We start from the raw sequence: 19,163 nt of genomic DNA, 5'->3' as shown, positions 1-19,163 counted from the left end.
CAGCTTTCGCCTGTGTTGTCCCATCAATGTTCCTGTTAGATATGTTCTTATGTATCTAACAAAATGGTAGTTATCATGTGGCATTCTTAGTTGGGTAAGTCACGTATGTCAATCTCCTAAGCGAATATTTGCAACGTGCAATACAATTTTCCTCAATGAGCTAATTAGGAGGATGCTAATCAAGAAAAGCCGAAAAAATACACTTTAATGAACTTATGGGTGATTTTGCAAACGGAAAGTCAAGAAAGATGAATTTTTAAATAATCAAAGTTTTTAAGTTAACCTCATTTAACTCTGATTATCAAATAGTTATTTTGATATACCAACTTTAACCTGTTTATAATTTAGATTTGTTGAATATTATTTAAAATATTCATCATAAATAATATTTCTATGAGAAAGGCTTTGGCATTTAACGTTAATGAATAGAGTTGGGGAACTCTTCGGTGGTCTTTGCATTGGAACCCAACAATTCTAGTTACACCACTGATAACATTTAAACGTGAAAATTCATGCAGTCTCCTTTTAATGTAAAATTCCCTCATTTTCTTAAACATTTTATAATAAAGACCACTTAATAACACGTAGGTTAAACTCTTAATTTCATTAGATGTTTTTATAAGTGTACAAAAACTTCTTTGATAAGCCTAATCAATATCCCTTCGTTGTCAATATCCTGTGGTAATGAGGATCGAAAGGAAGCAATTCAAGGCCGTTGCGAACTAATTAAGGAAGGATACTGATATTAAAAGCTGTTTATATACTCTTACATACTGTGTTTTCAATTTACTTCTGAAACTTACAAAAGCAAAGGATGAATTTTCAGCTTGCTATATTCCTTGCGTGTGCAGCGTTATGTTCTGGGTTTGCATTTCCACTAGCACAGGAAGCGGCTCCTGCAACTCCATCAGCCACATCTGATCCACCCGCTCTAAGTAATTCTATGCGTCTTATATGCGGTAAGTACTTTGTCGATCTTCTCATTTCAGTATAGATTGCAGTATACGCGAAATATCATTTCCTCTTAATAAAGGTTGTGAATTGTGAATTGTTCTAATAAATCATTTACAGTCACTGAACAGCCACTTAAGAGTTTTTGTACTCCGGAGGGGAAATGACCAAATTGTTGGTTGATTACAGTTGCTCTCCTTATTTTAGTGTTGTCTATTATATATATATATATATATATATATATATATATATATATATATATATATATATATATATATATATATATATATATATATATATATATAATGAATCATAAATAAAAATCTGTTACTCTTATTTCAGCAACTGAAGCAAACCGAAACACAATTGCGGGATGTATTAAGTTAGCCACAGGCGATGTAAGTATAAAATTTAGTACTGTACTCTATTGAAACTTAAACGAAATAAAATGATCATGTTTTATTTTACTATTCCCCGCGGTTGATCCACCCAGCTATAGCTGTCTAAACTTTCAAGAAATAACGCAATACATAACTGTACACGATGCACCCTGTTGAAGTACTAGTTGCTTTTCAGAGAGCAAGGTTCTCGCTGGAGAAGGGCAATTATATTGAAAAATCTCCAGTAGGCCTTGTATGTTTTGATGTCATAACTTCGGTCAGTCCTAAAGGACAGGTATCTTACAAGACGATTTTGTAGTCTCTCAATGTCCTTGACTAATTCTTCATTTACAGTTTGTGTGATGTCTGTTGAATAAACGGATTCATTTTCCTGAAAACAGTTGTTCACGTGGTAATACCCGATTTGGAAAATCAAATTGTCACGTGTCTCTCAGTACTTTAAATGTAAGAAGCCATTGAGTCACGTTCTCATTGGAAGAGACCACAGAATGAAATCGGGCAACATTTTTCCAATAAAATTATTTCCCAACATTTTATTCGTAAAAGACACAGATTTGAAATTGATATCTATCTCCAGTTAAAAAAGTCTTCTCAGTGGAAAAAACCTCTCTTTTTTTTAACAGAAGCACTAAAAGCATGAATATGTCCTCTTCATAATCGCATACTTCCTGATTCCTATTATCCTTTTACTGTTCTGTTTCGAGGATACTTCATTATTCCTTACACAGTCCAAAATTGATGTTTTGCTCATACAAATATTTTTCGAAAATTTAAGAAAAAAAGACTGAAGTGCGCATAAATCTGAAGTTTCATTTGCTTAAAGTGAGGGTCATTATCAGCAGGTGATAACTACTTGTATCTGATCTCTATGGTGACTCGTGTGATTTGAGATCTGTGCAGTTCTAGAGTTTTTGTTATTTTTCTTCACTGCCTTTAGAATCTTATCCATGCGAAAGTTTTCTTTAGCTTCTCAGTAGTGTGTACAGAATGAAATTATATAGTATGTGTACTAACTTAAATTGATATTAAGTGAAATTTCTTTTTATAGATAAAGGTTGCTCTTTCCGAATGTTTCTTTGCATCCTACCCTGACAGTGAAAACCCAGAGTTGACTTATATAAACCAATCTTGTGTACTCAATGCAACAGAGGTATGTACTACATTGAAACAGATTTATTGTGCTATTTCATCAGTACTGTATTACTATCTATGTTAATGACTTATGTTCGAAATATTAATGTCTTGTTACGAATACAAGAAACTTTTCATAAAAATAATAAAAACACGTTTCGGGTGGTGGTGATGATGCCTTAAATGTTCCAGATGTTCCTCGATCTTTCCTTATATTTAAGACTTCCATTGTTTAATGTCTTAATGTCTGCATTGTTAAATTTTAAGAAATTCAATTAAGAATCTTTATTGCACTACCAGAGGGTTAGGCGTGGATACAGGATTCTCACATCACTATAGATTCACTATTTCAAAAGCGATGCATCTAGACTCAATGCCTCAGAGAGTGCACTATGTCGGTGTCACATTATTTCAAATATATTCCTACACATACTATCCTATCAAAAGTGATGGCGTGTCCCTCTAATTGCAGGAAATTGTATATGACTATTAAAAATACAAATATTTTGACCTATAATCACTATTCAGAGGGTTTTCCTTTAATACAACTAGAGGTGGGCCCATGAAACCATGAGGTTTCATCCATAAATCCATCTCTTTCTCAAAACTGATTCTGCATACTTTAACTGCATCGACTAATCGGCATGCAGTCCCGATTCTGATTGATTGATACAGTTAAAATATGCGGCTCCAAGTTCAGCGAATTAATCTTATTTTTTTGCGTGATTCAGATCTTCTGTTTTTGGAAAATTCGACATCTTTTGGAAAATCTTTGCCAGCTGAAAATTTACTCATTGTGTCTTTTTATGCTCCGATTCAGTCTGTCCAACATATGGCAATGCCGATTAAAGCCATTTCGTAGAGAATTTCCATAAGGTTTTTTTTTTTAATTCTTGGCAGAATGACATACAGCACTAAATGATTTTAAAGTGACATTTTTATTGTGTTCTGATTTTAAACTTGTAATTAAAACCTGGCATTTTTTTTTATATTTAGGTGGACAAATGCACGGTCGATAAAACTGAAAACAGAATCTCAGTAAGTATTTTTTGAGGAATTTTAGTTTCTGTCTTTAGTAAAAATATTCGTGTTTCGATTTTTTTATTAAAGACAATTTGTAGCCGATAATTAACTTAGCCCTCATTGTAATTTTCTAATAAGACAATGAGCTTTCTCGTGAGTATACTCGTATTAATAAATCCCATAAGATGATGACACACTGTTTCACATCTACGAGCTGCTCTGCTCTCTGTATTATGTTCGACATCTTTTTGGTCTACTTTGGCCGGAATCCGTGTTTCAAACGATACTTTAGGTTCTGTATCATAATATGCTAAGTATGTTATGCCTAATGATCCTAAGGACCTTGGAAATTTTTTCTCTATAGAACAGTGCGAAAGCTTTAAAATATATTTGCACATTTCCTTTATAGTGGTGCAGTGTCTAGCTGATCCAATGGTGATGATATCTTCCTTTTTGAGGAGATCACCACCTGGAGTCGCTGTATTTAGAGAGCCCACTTTTGGAATCCACATTTAAATCTCGATCCTTCCAGGGACTCCCATTAAAAACGTACTCTTATTAGCATCCAATCTAACATTATTTATTACTGCTGTATGCAAAATGATGTTGATAGCCTAAAAAAATTGCAAAGAGTAGGCTTTTCAAATTCCATTCTTCTTCTTCTTCTTACTTACCCTTTTCTGTGTAATAATTTCTTCCCAATAGCTACTGCAAGTGAGTTCCCATGCCTTTTCTGGATTCCATCTACTTTAAACTTGTAACCGTATAGCGTAAAATAGCCCACCACGCTTTCAGTAACCGCTGCATTAGGTAAACCTACCAAATAGCAAAGAGTGCTCCCATTAGCCCTCAGAAGATCCTGGATTCATCGTGCCATGGAAGCAATTTGGTGTCATGGGGATGCTCATGCCTCAACTGCTTCCCACCGTTGTTTCAATTTGGATGATTGAATATCTGTAGTCCGAAGAACTGCTAATCAAAATCTACTGCAAAACCCCCCTAATACTGGTAAAGACCATCCTTCGTAGTAGTGTAAATGTATCTTAGTTTAGTGTTAGGCTGTTTTCTTTATGTCAAGTGACTGGTCACTTGGCCCTGATGGGTGCAGCGACTGCAACCATCTAGATACCAACACTGGTTCATGGCACCGGGCTAGGACTACTATCCAACATAAGAATGCTTTCTTACGAAGGAACATTACCCCTTGTGCTGACCAAAAATAGGCAAGAGTTAAACCTTAGCGCCTATTAGAAAACAAAAACTTAACTTTGGTCTTAACTCCATTTAAGACCACAGCAGTCCATTTCGAAATGGTCCAGAATGGTTCGGTTGTAGTCAGTGTAATCAGAACAATTCATTTGTATTCAAGAAGCCAAAATAATCCAGCCTTCCTGAAGTCACTCTCTCGCCTTCCTGGAACGGGTTCTTGAAATATGGTGCATTATCCTGCTTAAAGAAGCCATTCGCCCATGGATAGTGCTGCATTTCCTAAAGCGGTAGGCGTACAGTGTCCACTTGATGCATTACATTCACTGATAATTTCGGCTTGCATATTGCAGTGTCGTTTGCTTTAAACATGTACATGGATACTAAAAAGTTTTTATATAATTTTAAAACGTAATCAGTTATATTAAATTAATATAATTGATTGATAAATATGCAACAAGGAATTCTAAAAAAAATACATTCCTGAATATGACTTGCAATCATTGCAACCCACTCTTTATCCAAAGCTGTTTCTTTCATTTCGGTCTAAAGCCTAATAGATGACCATCAAATGTATCCAGGTTTGAAGGTCATTAAGCAGATTTTGACACTCTCAAGATAGCTAAAAAAATTCTACTCCTAATATTTCCTCACTTGATCTAAATTTGATAATTTGATTAATCATACCTCTCCTCTCCCCTATAAAGAAAATTCTTCATATTCAGGTGGGTAGGTTTTAAGTATCCATCAGAGTAGAAAGTAGTTCTGAACTGATATTTCTGTTTCGCTTTCAGCATGTGAGCAGTGAAGGCCTAGAGCGCGTTGTGGTAAGTCATTTTTCGATGATATTTAAAGTAGCTATTGAATTTCATATTTAGTTTCGGGAAATTTTTATTTCTGTTAAATTTACTGAATAAAAATTAGTTTTTATCCTAAAGGGAAAATTAAGATTTATAATGTAATTTTTAATGTTAGACTTTTAATTTTATACTCGTATGAATGAATTAACACAAACTCTGAAATTTAAAATATGATATACGTAATTTCATTTAAATTTAAAACATGACGAACATGTTTTTAATTTAAATTAAAATCTGATTAATATGTTCAGAAGCAATATATGTGAGATGTTTTTTGGCTTTATTTTAAGGACTGCATGAGGAATTTCTTTATAGAGCAGATACCATAGCCTGGCAACGTTTAAAATTCAAAATTCCGAAGAAAACGAAACTGAAGCTAAGAAGTATCCCCTACTTTCTTGCCTGATTACTTATCCAATCAACTGAAAATTATTAATAATATGGATGTTATTTTCTTCAGAATATAACTAATAAACAAATAAAAAGTAAAAGAAGAGTTTATATCGTTATTTTTTAATTAAAAATTATATTTACTTTTCATTAATACATGCTGTTAATTATATTTGAGTATCAAAATATATATTTTAAAAATATATTTTAGAAAAATTTTTAAATATTTTTATATTTAAAATATGTAAATCTATTTTAAATTAAAATTCAAAAAGGCAAATCGACCAAAAAGACGCAATTTACAATCATAATATACTGACGCTCATAGCCTTAATTTCATTAGTACTTAACGCGCACCCACACGACTTTTCAGTTGAGCTATCGATGTTAGACTTTAGTCGCGCTAAAGATAACAGCCTAATATGAACACCTAATATGAACACTTTGACTGGGACCCTCTTCTGGAACATAGTTTTGAACAGCTGGCTCATGCAAAAACCTGAAAATATCTCTGCCTTCGCCTACGCCGATGATTTGGTTCTTCTAATTCCAGGTCGATCGCGTCTTCAACTAGAAGAATCAGCCATAACTCCTTCTGAGCTAATCAAGTGGTAAAGTATAAATAAACTGCGAATATCTGTCACAAAAACAAAACTGATAGTTTTTAAGGGCATGTTAGATTACAGAAGACCTCCTAATATAAAGAGAGACGGTAAGCAAATTGCTTTTGTACCTGAATTAAAACATCTTGAGGTAATTTTAGATGACAGGTTAACCTTCTCCTCTCATATTAATCACCTCGCCTCGAAGATTAAGAAGTTCACTGCAGCAGTTATCCGAATTTCCAAATCGGACTGGGGACTAAATAGGAGGACTCTCTTACTATATTATACAGCAGTATTCGTATCAATAACAACATATGCTTCGGGAGTCTGGTTTCATAGAGCCAAGTTCATCTCCATTCAACGGAATCCGCTGCTTTCCATGCTCCGGGCCTGCAGGACAGTGTCCTCTGCTGCTCTGCAGGTCCTTGCTGGAGTCTTACCACTAGACCTGCATGTAATCTTCAAAGGACTATGCTATCGTCTAAAGCACGGAGTTCGCGGCGAGATTCTCGGCATCTCATGCAACCTAACTGCTAACATCAAAGACGAGAAACGGAGAATCTGGAATGAACTTATCAGAGTGTGGCAATCACGATGGGATTCTAGTACTACTGGTCAAGTCACCCACTCTTTTGTTTCTGCAGTTACCTTCCCTCTCAACAAGAACGTCCGCCAATGGTTTTCTCCCAGCCTAACAACATCGTATATACTTACTGAGCACGGCTTCATCAACTCCAAACTATTTCAATTTGGCTTGTCTGACACCAATCTCTGCTTGTGTGGTGTTGAGGAAACCTGGACGCACATTCTGTATCGCTGCAGCCTGTACCACGATGACAGATCTACACTACAAGCTGCTGTTTGCAACTTCTCTGAAGGAAATGGCGCTGACTGAAAATTCTCAATCGTTCTCAGCTCTACAACAGTTCTGCTCTGCTATTTTCACCAAAAGAAAGGAACTCTTCTCAAGTTTATCAACATATCAAAAACATGGAACCAACCCAACACCTGCAATATCTATCGATATTTCTTAAAACTGATTTCGCCTGCCATCCTCTTTTTTTTTTTTAAAGCTGGTACCCCAGTCTGGGCAGCTGTGGACCCAGAATTAGCTAAAACCCATTGGTATAGCACTACCTCCAGTGGGTGCAGTTTTCATTCTTCCTAGGACAGAAAATGACTGCTGTCTTCTGGTTCCTGTACCACAATTAATACTTCTGATTAGTTGCGTGATGTGATTTGCTGTGTGGACATGTTACATGTTCATTACACCTATAACATTGCAATTATCATTGTATGTATCATCATATATTGTATCATTATATGTATCATATATTGTATCATTATATGTATCATATATATATATATATATATCATTGTATATATATCTATGTATGTACATAGCGGATTTGCCAGTTTCTGGCTAGGGGCCGCTTGTTGTTTTGTTAATAAAGATATCCTAATGGGCGTCTGTGGGTTAGCACAGTAGTATCGTCACCGTCCTCCCCACACCGGGTGGAAAAGGCCCCGGTTCGAATCCCGTCGATGACGCGAGGTACTTTAATGGGCTTTTTTCACTCCGTGGCTGAGTTAGTTATCTCAGGAGTAGAAAGCAAGGTGTTTTACCCAGAAACTGGAGTTTTTTCGACCAGCAAAAAAGGTAAATCCGCTATGATTTACATTTTTTGTGGATAAAATAACATACATGGAACAGTATGTTATTTTTTATATAGGAACACAGAAATTTCTTTGGAAAGGTGGACAGGATGTTGGTACTGTTTCCTTCACCTACCAATGAAGGAAACAGTACCAACAGGATGTTGACATTGTTTCATTCGCGGGTGGGTGTGCACTTCTGCTCCAGCCAACGCAGTTCACAAGAAACCTTGGTTGTTTTTCTTGAATTTGATCCTGAAATAACACCTTCTTCCAGCTTGGTTTTGCTGGTTTTGCTCTCTGGCTGCTGGTAGATGGCTGTTCGTTGAATTGTTTATCTTTTGGAGATTACCGGCGATGATCAGTCTTTAGGATGTGATGCTTGTGCTCATCTGTGGACAGTGTCTCTTCCTCGGTTTCAGTTGTAGCCTGCTTGTCTAGCTCGTTGTGCTGTAGAGGAGGGGGATGACCATTGCACAGCACAGTTGATTTGTAATGTGATAATTGAATTGATTGATAATATACAATGTCTCAAATATATAAGAATATTGTTAATAATTGTATACTGTACTGTACCATGTTTATATGTATAGCGGATTTGGCAGATTTGTTTGGCTAGGAGCCGCTTTACTCAATAATTGAAAAAAAAAATGAATATCCTAATATCCAGGTGGAAAGTTTTAGATAAACACATGTAATGTTGGGAATGAAGGGATTATGATAAACACAAATCGCAATTTCATGGATGAAATTACAGAGGTTAGTCAACGTCCCATCGTATCGTAAATGTCCTCCATTGGCAACAGATCTAATGAACCTATAAGACAAGGAAGCACGTCCATATCCATAGACACTGTCGGTTTGGGCAGACATTGTTTCCCCTGGAAAATAGCGTTTGCGATGGAGTAATTTCAATTACAAAGAGCAAAAAATTCTTTTTAATAGCAACTGTACAGTTACCATTGACTGATGTAACAGAGCCACTCAACTGCTCCTTTTTAATGCTTTCTATGTGTTATGTAGACTGAAATATACGAATGCGCCCAGAAATCATTAACTATATAAATAAAATAATTTTAATAATAATAAAGTTATTTACTTACTGGGTCCACGGCCATATGAAAGCAATCGACCATTTTCAATTTGTTTTCGTCACTTTCTGAAAAGAAAAGATAGACAACCCTTCATCGATCGGAATTTACTAGTTTTTAAAGAATATTAAAAATGAATTAATTTAATTGTAAAAATGAGGATCGAAATGAATCTGCCATTTTTTACAGGAAAAACCAATTAATGCATATATTTTTGACACCATGCGAGATGGTCGAAGGGCTCTTTACAAGGATCAGTGTTAATGTTAGTAGAGGCATAAAAGTTGATAAAAGTTACAACGTCTTGACTTTGTCGAAAAGGTTTCTGTGGTGGAATTGTTCATTTAACGCAGAAATTACAATCCTACATAGCGGAGATTTTTTTATTTAATTATCAAGGAGAAGTTTCAAAGGTATGTTGCTCCGCAGTGGAAACAAATATGGATCAATTCCAGTAGTTCATCTATGAATTCGAAAGAAATATTTGAAAGAGAACTTGAATAAGTTGTTAACAAATATTGAAGAACATGATTAGTTAATCTGTGCTGACTTTAAAGCAATACTCATGTTACTTGGATGGCAATCTGGCTACACAAAAATGCCTTGCTTTTTTTGTGTGAGTGGGACAAAATTAAATTACTGTATTAGGGTTACCCGTAAATGAAATTACATTAACCCGTATTCGTGTCTGTAAATTGCGTGTGTTCTCTGGTCGATTTGCCTGTTTTGCTGGACGAAAAAACCTCAGTTTCTGAGGGAAAAAACCTTGCTATCTACGCCTGAGACCGACTAACTCAGCCACGGAGTGAAAAAAGCCCACTAAAGTTCCTCCCGTCATCGACGGGATTCGAACCCGGGCCTTTTCCACCCGGTGTGGGGAGGACGGTGGCGGTACCACTGTGCTACCCACGCAGACTGTGTGAGTGGGACAGTCGGGCAAGGAGTAAGCACTGGGATGTCAAGGTCTGGCCAAAGAGAGGCAGTTTGTTGCCTGGATCAAAGAACATAATTCACACGCTACAGTTAAGAACAAAAAATTGTCCTCCTTCCACCCTTGCACATCACTGGGTTTGATGAAAGTTTGTGAAAGCTTTACCTCAGGAAGGTCCCTGCTTCAACTACCTTTGTACTAAATTCCAGAGAAGCTAAAACAATGCATTTTTGTTGGACCTCAGGTTCGCAAACTGATGATCAGAGATTTTGAGGGAACTATGAATAAAAGGGAAAAACAGGCATGGATTATCTTGAGGTCTGTTGTTGGGAACTTATTAGGGAACACAAAGGATCCAGATTAGAAGAACATAGTTTAAAATCCGTTGGTAAACTTCAAAAAGCTGGGTTGCAACATGAGTGCCAAGGTACATTTTGACACTCTCACATGAACTACTTCCGAGAAAATCTACGAAATATTAGGGCAAAGGGTGAGAGGTTTCACCAGGACATTAAAAACATGGAGATGAGGTATCAGTGGAGGTGGAATTTCAACATAACGGCTCGCTGTTGCTCAATGCTGAGGAGGGACTGTAAGCTAGAAAGGGCTACAAGAAAATAAAAGAAATAAAAATTTGACCCATTGTCGATCAGTTTTTAAAATGAGTGTTCCGTGGACTTTTTATCATACTGTCCTTTTTCTGGTAAAAGTAGCACTTTTGCTATAATTTCAGTGCACAAATTCTGACAAAATTAATAAAAATTTATGAAAATTCAAATTTTCTTTTGTAATTTTTGAAGAAACTTAACATGATGGAAACAAACGGAAGTTTTGAAATCAGCATTAGAAAATGATTCAGAAACAACATCTTCTTAGAAAACAGCAATTTTTCTTCAACATTCAGAGTACAGATAATTAAGATAATTAAAGCACAGTACATCTCCTTATGTTTTCTCTTTCAGAAGAATGCAACGTAGACGTTTGGAAGATTCGTTCAATGAACTGTGTCCTGCCACCATATTATCATATATACTTTCATTGAGTGGCCAATTTATTAGGTACACCCACCCATTTTATAAAAGGCACAGCTCCTCCAGCCATAGTATCACACGTTCTTATATAAAGCGTCCGGTATAAAGTGGATAAAGATATACGTAGGGATGTTGTAGTATCTCTAAAATTGCAAATTTGGAAAATACATTCTTGCGGATGGAGATTATAAAAACAGCTCGTTAAACGACTACATTTTTAATTTCAGAAAACTGAGGGATCTCGCCAGCCTGCTCTAAGAAAAATTATACAAGATCTATGCCTGAGCTTCAACCTTCCATTTACAATCCTGTCTCTTCAATTACATCTTCATCTTCATCTTCCACAAGATCATTCCACGTAACTGGTGATACTAAAATCCGCCATTCATTTATATGAAAGTTAAACAACCGAAAAGAGAAAAAATTAACTAATTTTTCTACTTTTCGCTTGTGTTCTTTTTGCAAATTTTAAGCCTGCTTCTCCAAATTCCGAAAACACTCCTTATGAGACAATACCTAATTCCGAAGCACATCCGATGAGCGGTTCCACACTGTATACAAGATACCAAAAAGAAATACTCAAACCATAAGATGAATACTTACTACAGATTACATCAACTGCTGCACTCGGCACCCGGGAAGGCTGCTCATCTTGTCCTGAAGAACTTGTCAGGACAGAAAACAGCATAGAAAGCAAAAAGACCACGGTAAGATGAGAAGCCATCATTTACATTTTTAAGTTTTGATAGTGTGAAATCTAAATAGCTTCCAAAGGTCCCTTTTTTACAACGTTTTCTGCATCAAGGAGTGACGGCCCTGAATTACTTACTTCCTTTCTTAGGTGCTGAAAAATTAATGACCGCTGATTGGACTTATCAAAGAAACAGATGGATTTTTATAATTTCCGGGTTTTTTATTTCATACATCCGAGATAACATTTTTATTTCACGCACAACTTATCAAATAAAAAAAATCATCTGTTTTTTAAGATGGCACACGCAGTTCGTATAAATTTTAGCCCCTTTAGCAAATATTAATAATTCATTTTATAACAAAGATATGAGCAAACAGCGCACGACATGAAACATAATATCCAGTGAGTCAACAGCTATGATATATACGGTGAATAGTGATATGTATGAAAGAAAAAATAAATTATATTTGCTGGATTGATATTTCCCATATTTCATTAAACTCGAACCAATCCGATTTTAATTCAATTTGGGAAGAGTCAATAAATCGTTCTGAAGGAGCGAAATGCAAAATTTCCTGAAAATCCATCCACTTATAGAGTTACTACATGAGGACTTACTCGAGTTACTACATGAGGATTTACAAATAAATAATAACCGTCGTATTTCTATTGGTCCCGGTTCAATTAAATTTGGGATGGCTCTACAAACATTTTTAAAAGGCCCAAAAATATAATTGCACGAAAATTCATTCATGAAGGGCTAAATTATTACATGCGGACGGACTGACATTGTGAAGAAGATAGGTTCATGCTAAAGCGCCTAAAAATGAAAGTTAATTAATTGATGTTTCTTTTTTATCTGAACTAATTCGGGTAGACGTGTATTTAATAAGAAAACAATTTGAGAAATTTCTAAAAGATATCTCCTGAAATGATTATAAAAATGTACCACAGGCACAAAAATGGACCTTAAAGAACTAATTGGTGATTTTTCAAACATGAAAAATGACCAATTAGTTCTTAAGAAAGATGAATATTTAAATAACCAAAAGTTTTAATTGAAACTCATCATAATTTTGATTATTAAATTTTTTATTTTGATATACGAACTCTGACCTTTTTATGGTTTAGATTTGTTGAATTATGTTTAAAATATTCATTATAAATGATATTTCTTCGAATAAGATTTTTTCCTTTCACGTTAATTAATATAGAGAGGGTGGTTCTTCTGTGGTCGTTGCATTGAGGGCCCAAAAATTCCAGCTACTCGACTAATAACATGTATTTAAATGCGAAAATGCCATGGGCATTTTCGCATTTAATTCTGTCATTTACTTAAAACTTTTATAATAAAGACTGTTTAATAAAACTGTGATATTTTTTATTTGTTTTATATGAATTATGTTTTTGTTTGAATTGCTATATATATATCGATCAAAGAACGATCATTCCAATGCTCGGCTAGAGGCATTTTCAGTCCGATGTAAAAATCTTTGTACTGTCTTCCGAAAGGGGAAATATAATTAAGTGAGGAAAAAGGGGTCTGCACTTAAATGATATTATAAAACAGACATACAAGATGCATACTGTGAAAATCAATTAATATCAAACATTTAGGGTAAACTCTGATCTTTTTTTTTTTTGGTGTTTTTATAAATCACCAAATGTTTCTTTGATAAACCTAATCAATGTCCCTTCGTTTGCAATTTCCTGTGGTAATTAGAAAGGACAGGAAGTAATTCGAGGTCAGTGTGAACTCATTAAGAAAAACTGCTAGTATAAAAAGTTATTCGCAAGCGCTTACCGTATTGCGTTTGTACTTTACTTTCGAAACTTGCAAGAACCAAAGATGAATTTTCAACTTGCTATATCCCTTGCTTGTGCAGCGTTATGTGCTGGATTTCCATTTCCCATAGCACAGGAAGAACCCCCAGAATATGAAACAGATTCTGAACCTCATCCTGCCCATGTAGCTTTGTTTATGGGTTTGGTTTGCAGTAAGTACTTCGTGAATGTTAGGTTTTTCATTTTAGTAGATTCACAATGTCGTATTTCTCTTAATAAAACGTTGTAAATGTTTAAATGAATCATTTCCAATCATTAAACAGAGACTTGAAAGTTTTTTTTTATACTCCAAATCTGGAATATTCTATGCGATTGTTACAGTTTTAATTAGAGATTTACGCTTTCATCAACTTCACATTTGTTAGCAGAGAGAAAATTCTCTCTCTCTCTGATTAAACAAACTGTGCATTCTTCGTTCACAGCGGGTAAAATTTAACCATTGCATAATTTCGACAATTTAATAAAACATATTTTTCGGTGTTAAAATATTAAGTTGTAAAATTTTTATTAGAAAACCTTTGAAATCAAGAATTCTCCTCCAACGTGAGTTTTAAAAGTTAATGGAATACTAAAATTCTAATTAAATCAATATTTCAGAATGGCGAAAGACATTGTTTTTGGTTTTTAGGTGCTTCGGCAACTCGGGCCTTATTGTACCATTGGCATTGCACCATTGGTATTAGTCCATTTCGGGTGGCCCATCAAGGACCTTCTTAGTACCCCATGTGCCATAAAAGTCAATCAATGAAACCTTTTCCGGTAGTGTCTATTATGCCTATTGTGTAATTGCTCGATGTATATTATACCAAGCCTGTTAAAAATCTGGTCTCCCTTGCTGAAAAAGAGAGCTCTGCTCCAGCTACATTAGATCGACTAACTACCACAACATTTGAAGACACATTTATAAAAATGAATTTTCTGTTTATACTCCACGATGACCACATAATAACAGACTAGTTCACAGAATAGAGAGAGAGAATAGAACATCATCGTGTACTTCGCATGCCTTTGTGAAATTTTTCTCCCGTGGAGAAAAGTTTCACCGGTTCACTTTTTGTAGGTTTGTAATTTTAATTCTATAGCCTTGTAATTTTAATTATAATATAAATAATATAAACTGGTTTTGTACAACCAATCTTACGTAGATTCTACTTGATCATCTGGCAATCAAGGATTCGAGTTGGTAGGGTAAGACGACCTGAAAAAGCACACATTTTTAATTTATACGTATTTAAAAAAATATAAAGTGTGCTTTTAAAAATTAGGTGTTTCAAACATAAAATATTTTCTATAAACATGATGTTAATATTCTGTTTTTATTTAAAGAAACCGATTAAATTTTTGTGAGAAATTTATGCGCCAGAATAAGATATGGAACTTTCCCTTACCTGATAGAGAAAAAATATATATCTGTCTTATTATTGTGATTTTAATGAAAAACACAAATAATTAAACTTGCTGAAGTTTACAGATATTCTGTACTCGTCATTTGTCGAGAAGTCAATCACGTATGAGAAGCTTATTTTCATTTTTTGGCAGTAAATGGAAATCCAACACTTCGTAGTTGAATAAGGAAGTTACTCCCAGAACCTCATTGAAAAATTTCTGTTAGCATTGTGGTGACCATTCTCATAATCTAAAAGTTATGAGAATGGTCTCGTAAAACCATTACCGATAATTCCAGGAAATTTTACAACTAGGCAACGAGAGAGTACACTTAAAGAGGAGCTCTTTTATCAGGTAGTGTAGCACATCGTACAGTGTAGTGTTAAACGTGTAATATTTTTAATTGTGAGTAGTGTGACCTGAAAATTTAAGTATAAAATTATCTCAACACTTACAGAGAGAGATAACCTTAGGTGAGTACACGAAGAGTTCTTTTCAGTGTGGTTAATTATAAATTAAAATATGTTATTCTGATTTCAGAAAATGAAGAATCGAAGAATAGAATGGTTGGATGTATTAAATTACCCACTGGCAACGTAAGTACATAATTTTGTACTGTATTCTCTTGAAAATTAAATGAAGTAAATAAACCATGTAATTAAAAATGTGGTTATCATTCCAGAATATGTAATTTGATGGTGTTAAATGGAATTTACTTTTTTGTTTACATGTAGACTTTTCCTTACATTTAAAAAGTGAATAGAAATCTATGTTACCATCAGTGACATACGGTAGCTGGACAGTCACCTGTGTCTTAGTGCACTAAAATGTGAAGGTCTAACGCAATCGAGTGGTCAGGAGCAAGCGCAAGAGAAAACTCACTTTGAATGGTCCATGCTTCACGCCCCTGACTGCTAAATACGATTAAAGATTGTACTCGTGATTCATCGGAAATTCCTCTGACTTGCTGGTCGTTCCAGAGTAGAAGCAAGAATAATTAGTAGGCACTTTATTAACCTTTAACCCGATCTTCAAAGAAATGTCAGGTACTGAGTTTACGAGATGCTTTTGCTTCAAGTGGTGTTCATCATCTGAAGATGATCGAGCATTCTCCATCTCCAATCTCTATGGCTACTTGTGGGTGGATATCTGTGTAATTCTGGAGTATTTATTATTTTATTTTTATTCCACAGTCTTTGAATCACTTATCCATCCGAATTAACTTGTTCAGTAGCATAAATGAAATTATACAGTATGTGGACTGAATTAAATCGATATCTAATGAAATTTCTTTTTGTAGGCATTGACTGCTATTTATGAATGTTACTCGCAATACTACCCTGACAGCGAAAACCCAGAGTTAGATTATGTAAATGATTTTTGTGACGATGCAAGAAACAATGAAAAAGAGGTATGTACTAAATTGAAACATATTTAGTATGCTATGACATCAGTATAATTTTACTATCTATGTTGATAACTGAGGTTTGAAAAATGAATTAATATCATGTTGGGAAGACAAGACACCATTTATACAAATATTGAAATTATATTTTCGGTGTTACAGTCTTAAACATTGCACATATTTCTTGATTTCTCTCTGTAATTAAGACGCCCGTTGTTTAGTGTCCGCGTGGTTAAATTTTAAGCAATTTAATTAGAAATCTTCATTGTACTACTAGCAGGGTTCTCACAATACTTAAGATTAGAATTTAATCTCCCAAACGTGTCCCATCAAAGCCCGTTATCTCAGAGGAAGCAATTCGTCAGCATCACATTATTTATAAATATATTCATATATACGCTAGGAGAAGTGAAGGGACACCCCTCTAATTGGAGAGACTTTTATGTGACTCGAATATTTTGGCCTATAATTAGTGATCAGGGTTTTGACTTTGAATACATCTAGGGAAGTGTTTATAAAACCTTATTGACCTCTCGTTCTTCATTGGAAATATTCAGAATCTCTCTCTCTCTCTCTGATCCACACGAATCCATTCCACTCTATATTGCGCATGCCTTTTTCTACTAATATTCCATGTACATGCTTTTTCCTGAGTTTCATATCTAATTTCATGTCTTTCTCCTAGATGATTATGAATACTGTAACTGCACGACTAATCAGCATACATCTCCGATTCATCTTCAAATTCAGAGAATTAATGCTCGTTTTTGCTGAAACCTGCTGAAATTTATCTCCCAAGATACCAAGTATCTTGTCGAATTCTCAACTCATCCACTATTAGATTACCAACAGTTTCAATAAACGTTTAGCTGGAGGAGGGGCAGTCACCATTAAAATATACAAAATAAGAATGAAACCACTAGATTCAGTAACTGATTGTGTACTGTTAAGCTGCTGTTGCAGTCTGTCCAACCTATTACACTGCTGATTAAAGCCAATTCAAAGACAGTTTCCATAAATCTTTATTTATTATTTTTGTTTATTCTTGTCAAAATGACAACTCAAATATTTTATAAAATGATTTTATTGTATTGTGATTTGCAACTAGTAATTAACTACCTCGTACTTTCTTTATATTTAGGTGGATGAATGCATTAGAGCAAAAATTCCAGAAATGGTAAGTATTAATTATTTTCTGAAGAATTTGTTCTGGCGTTTAAAAAATAGTTTGCTTTAATTTGCAGTCAACAAGTCACTTGAAATGCAAAAGTTAAATATGCCTTTATTGGAATAGGAGATCTAATAATATCAAATGTGTCACAGGGAAGCTTATACCTGAACTGAGACAATCACATACAAATGAAGATAGCACATCCGATATTCCACACCATTACACAGCCCCACCAGTCATATTCTGATCCTCCATCTGCGCTAAACAGCAAAACGGGGATTACTCAGACTAAGCAACGGTTTAAAATCCTCCACTGTGGTTGGTATAACCGAGTGCAACTGTATCTTCTTCTTCCTTGTTAATAGAAGGGGAATCCGGTTGACTCATTGCTGCGATACCCTACCTGAGACCAGTTATAACGGCTCGTGAATTCTAAAATGAAGTAGTCATTGCACAAAATTATTTTCAGTTGAACGGACCCTTTATTCAAAGGTGTTTCTGTCGTTTCTATCCAAAGCCTGATAAATCACCTTCGAACGAATCCTCGTTTGAAGGTCATTAAGCAGATTTTAACATTGTAAAGATTGCAGAAATAAATAAAAATTCTACTTGGAGTATTTGCTTTCTTCGGATAATTTTTTAAGCATCTGTCAGAGTATAAAGTAATTCTGAGCCGATATTTCTGTTATTTTCAGAATGAGAGAAACGAAGAAATGCAGCCTCTTATGGTAAGTCGTTCATTCTCATATACCATTTTGGTTTTGAAATAACGATTAAATTTAATATTTAGTTTCGGGAAATTTTCAATAAAAATTCAGCTTGTATAATAAACGAAAATTATAAAGTTCTCTTTTAATTTTATAAGAATAAATTAATATAAACTCTGAAATTTTAAACACGATGTATAAAAATTATTTTAAATTTAAAATACGACGAAGTCATTTTATTTTATTTAAAATATAATGAATATATATTCTCAGAAGCAATATATGTGTGTGTGTTTTTTTTTTCTTTTAAGGAGTGCGTGCAGGACTTCATTATGAAGGAGATGGCCGCTCTCAACGACAAATAAATTTCAAAACTCCGAATGAAACGAAACTGAAGTAAAAAGAATTATCCCTCAGTTTCTTATATAAATACAGGTCCAATCACTTGTAAATTGAAAGCATAAATGTTATTTACTTAGGAATATAACTAATAAAAATAAAAAGTATAAGAAAAAAGTGTAGAAATCGTTTTTCAAAAAAACTCTATTTTTTTAATAAAAAATTATATTTGATTTCCTTGACACATGCTGTTAGATATTTAAGTATCAAATTATTAACAGTAAAAATATATATATATATATATATTTTAAATTAGAAAAACGTTAAAATATTTTTATAT

General features: G+C 34.4%; 2 protein-coding genes across 2 annotated transcripts; both read left to right on the top strand.

The window, feature by feature from the left end:
* The first annotated feature begins 754 nt into the window (after window positions 1-754).
* LOC150083427 (uncharacterized) lies at window positions 755-5,993 on the top strand. The gene is made up of 6 exons (XM_090377271.1): window positions 755-959; window positions 1,294-1,349; window positions 2,401-2,502; window positions 3,480-3,521; window positions 5,507-5,539; window positions 5,863-5,993. Exons 1-6 carry the CDS (start codon window positions 815-817, stop codon window positions 5,899-5,901), a joined length of 417 nt encoding a protein of 138 aa, XP_090233397.1. The 5' UTR covers window positions 755-814; the 3' UTR covers window positions 5,902-5,993.
* A 7,803-nt stretch (window positions 5,994-13,796) lies between these two features.
* On the top strand, window positions 13,797-18,919 carry LOC150083426 (uncharacterized). Its single transcript, XM_090377270.1, has 6 exons — window positions 13,797-13,967; window positions 15,742-15,797; window positions 16,502-16,612; window positions 17,748-17,783; window positions 18,473-18,505; window positions 18,796-18,919. The coding sequence occupies exons 1-6, from the start codon at window positions 13,820-13,822 to the stop codon at window positions 18,847-18,849; spliced, it is 438 nt and encodes a 145-aa protein (XP_090233396.1). The 5' UTR covers window positions 13,797-13,819; the 3' UTR covers window positions 18,850-18,919.
* The last annotated feature ends 244 nt before the right edge of the window (window positions 18,920-19,163 follow it).

Source organism: Mastigoproctus giganteus, chromosome 7 (assembly GCF_048544385.1).
Source record: "Mastigoproctus giganteus isolate SK-2022 chromosome 7, ASM4854438v1, whole genome shotgun sequence".
Classification (NCBI taxonomy): domain Eukaryota; kingdom Metazoa; phylum Arthropoda; class Arachnida; order Uropygi; family Thelyphonidae; genus Mastigoproctus; species Mastigoproctus giganteus.
This window is presented reverse-complemented; position numbering and strand designations above follow the sequence as displayed.

Coding starts and splice junctions, on each gene's coding strand:
- LOC150083426 (XM_090377270.1), top strand. CDS start 13,820: ATGAATTTTCAACTTGCTATATCCCTTGCTTGTGCAGCGTTATGTGCT. Junction 13,968..15,741: donor GTTTATGGGTTTGGTTTGCA/GTAAGTACTTCG, acceptor TTCTGATTTCAG/AAAATGAAGAATCGAAGAAT. Junction 18,506..18,795: donor AAGAAATGCAGCCTCTTATG/GTAAGTCGTTCA, acceptor TTTTCTTTTAAG/GAGTGCGTGCAGGACTTCAT.
- LOC150083427 (XM_090377271.1), top strand. CDS start 815: ATGAATTTTCAGCTTGCTATATTCCTTGCGTGTGCAGCGTTATGTTCT. Junction 1,350..2,400: donor TTAAGTTAGCCACAGGCGAT/GTAAGTATAAAA, acceptor TTCTTTTTATAG/ATAAAGGTTGCTCTTTCCGA. Junction 5,540..5,862: donor AAGGCCTAGAGCGCGTTGTG/GTAAGTCATTTT, acceptor CTTTATTTTAAG/GACTGCATGAGGAATTTCTT.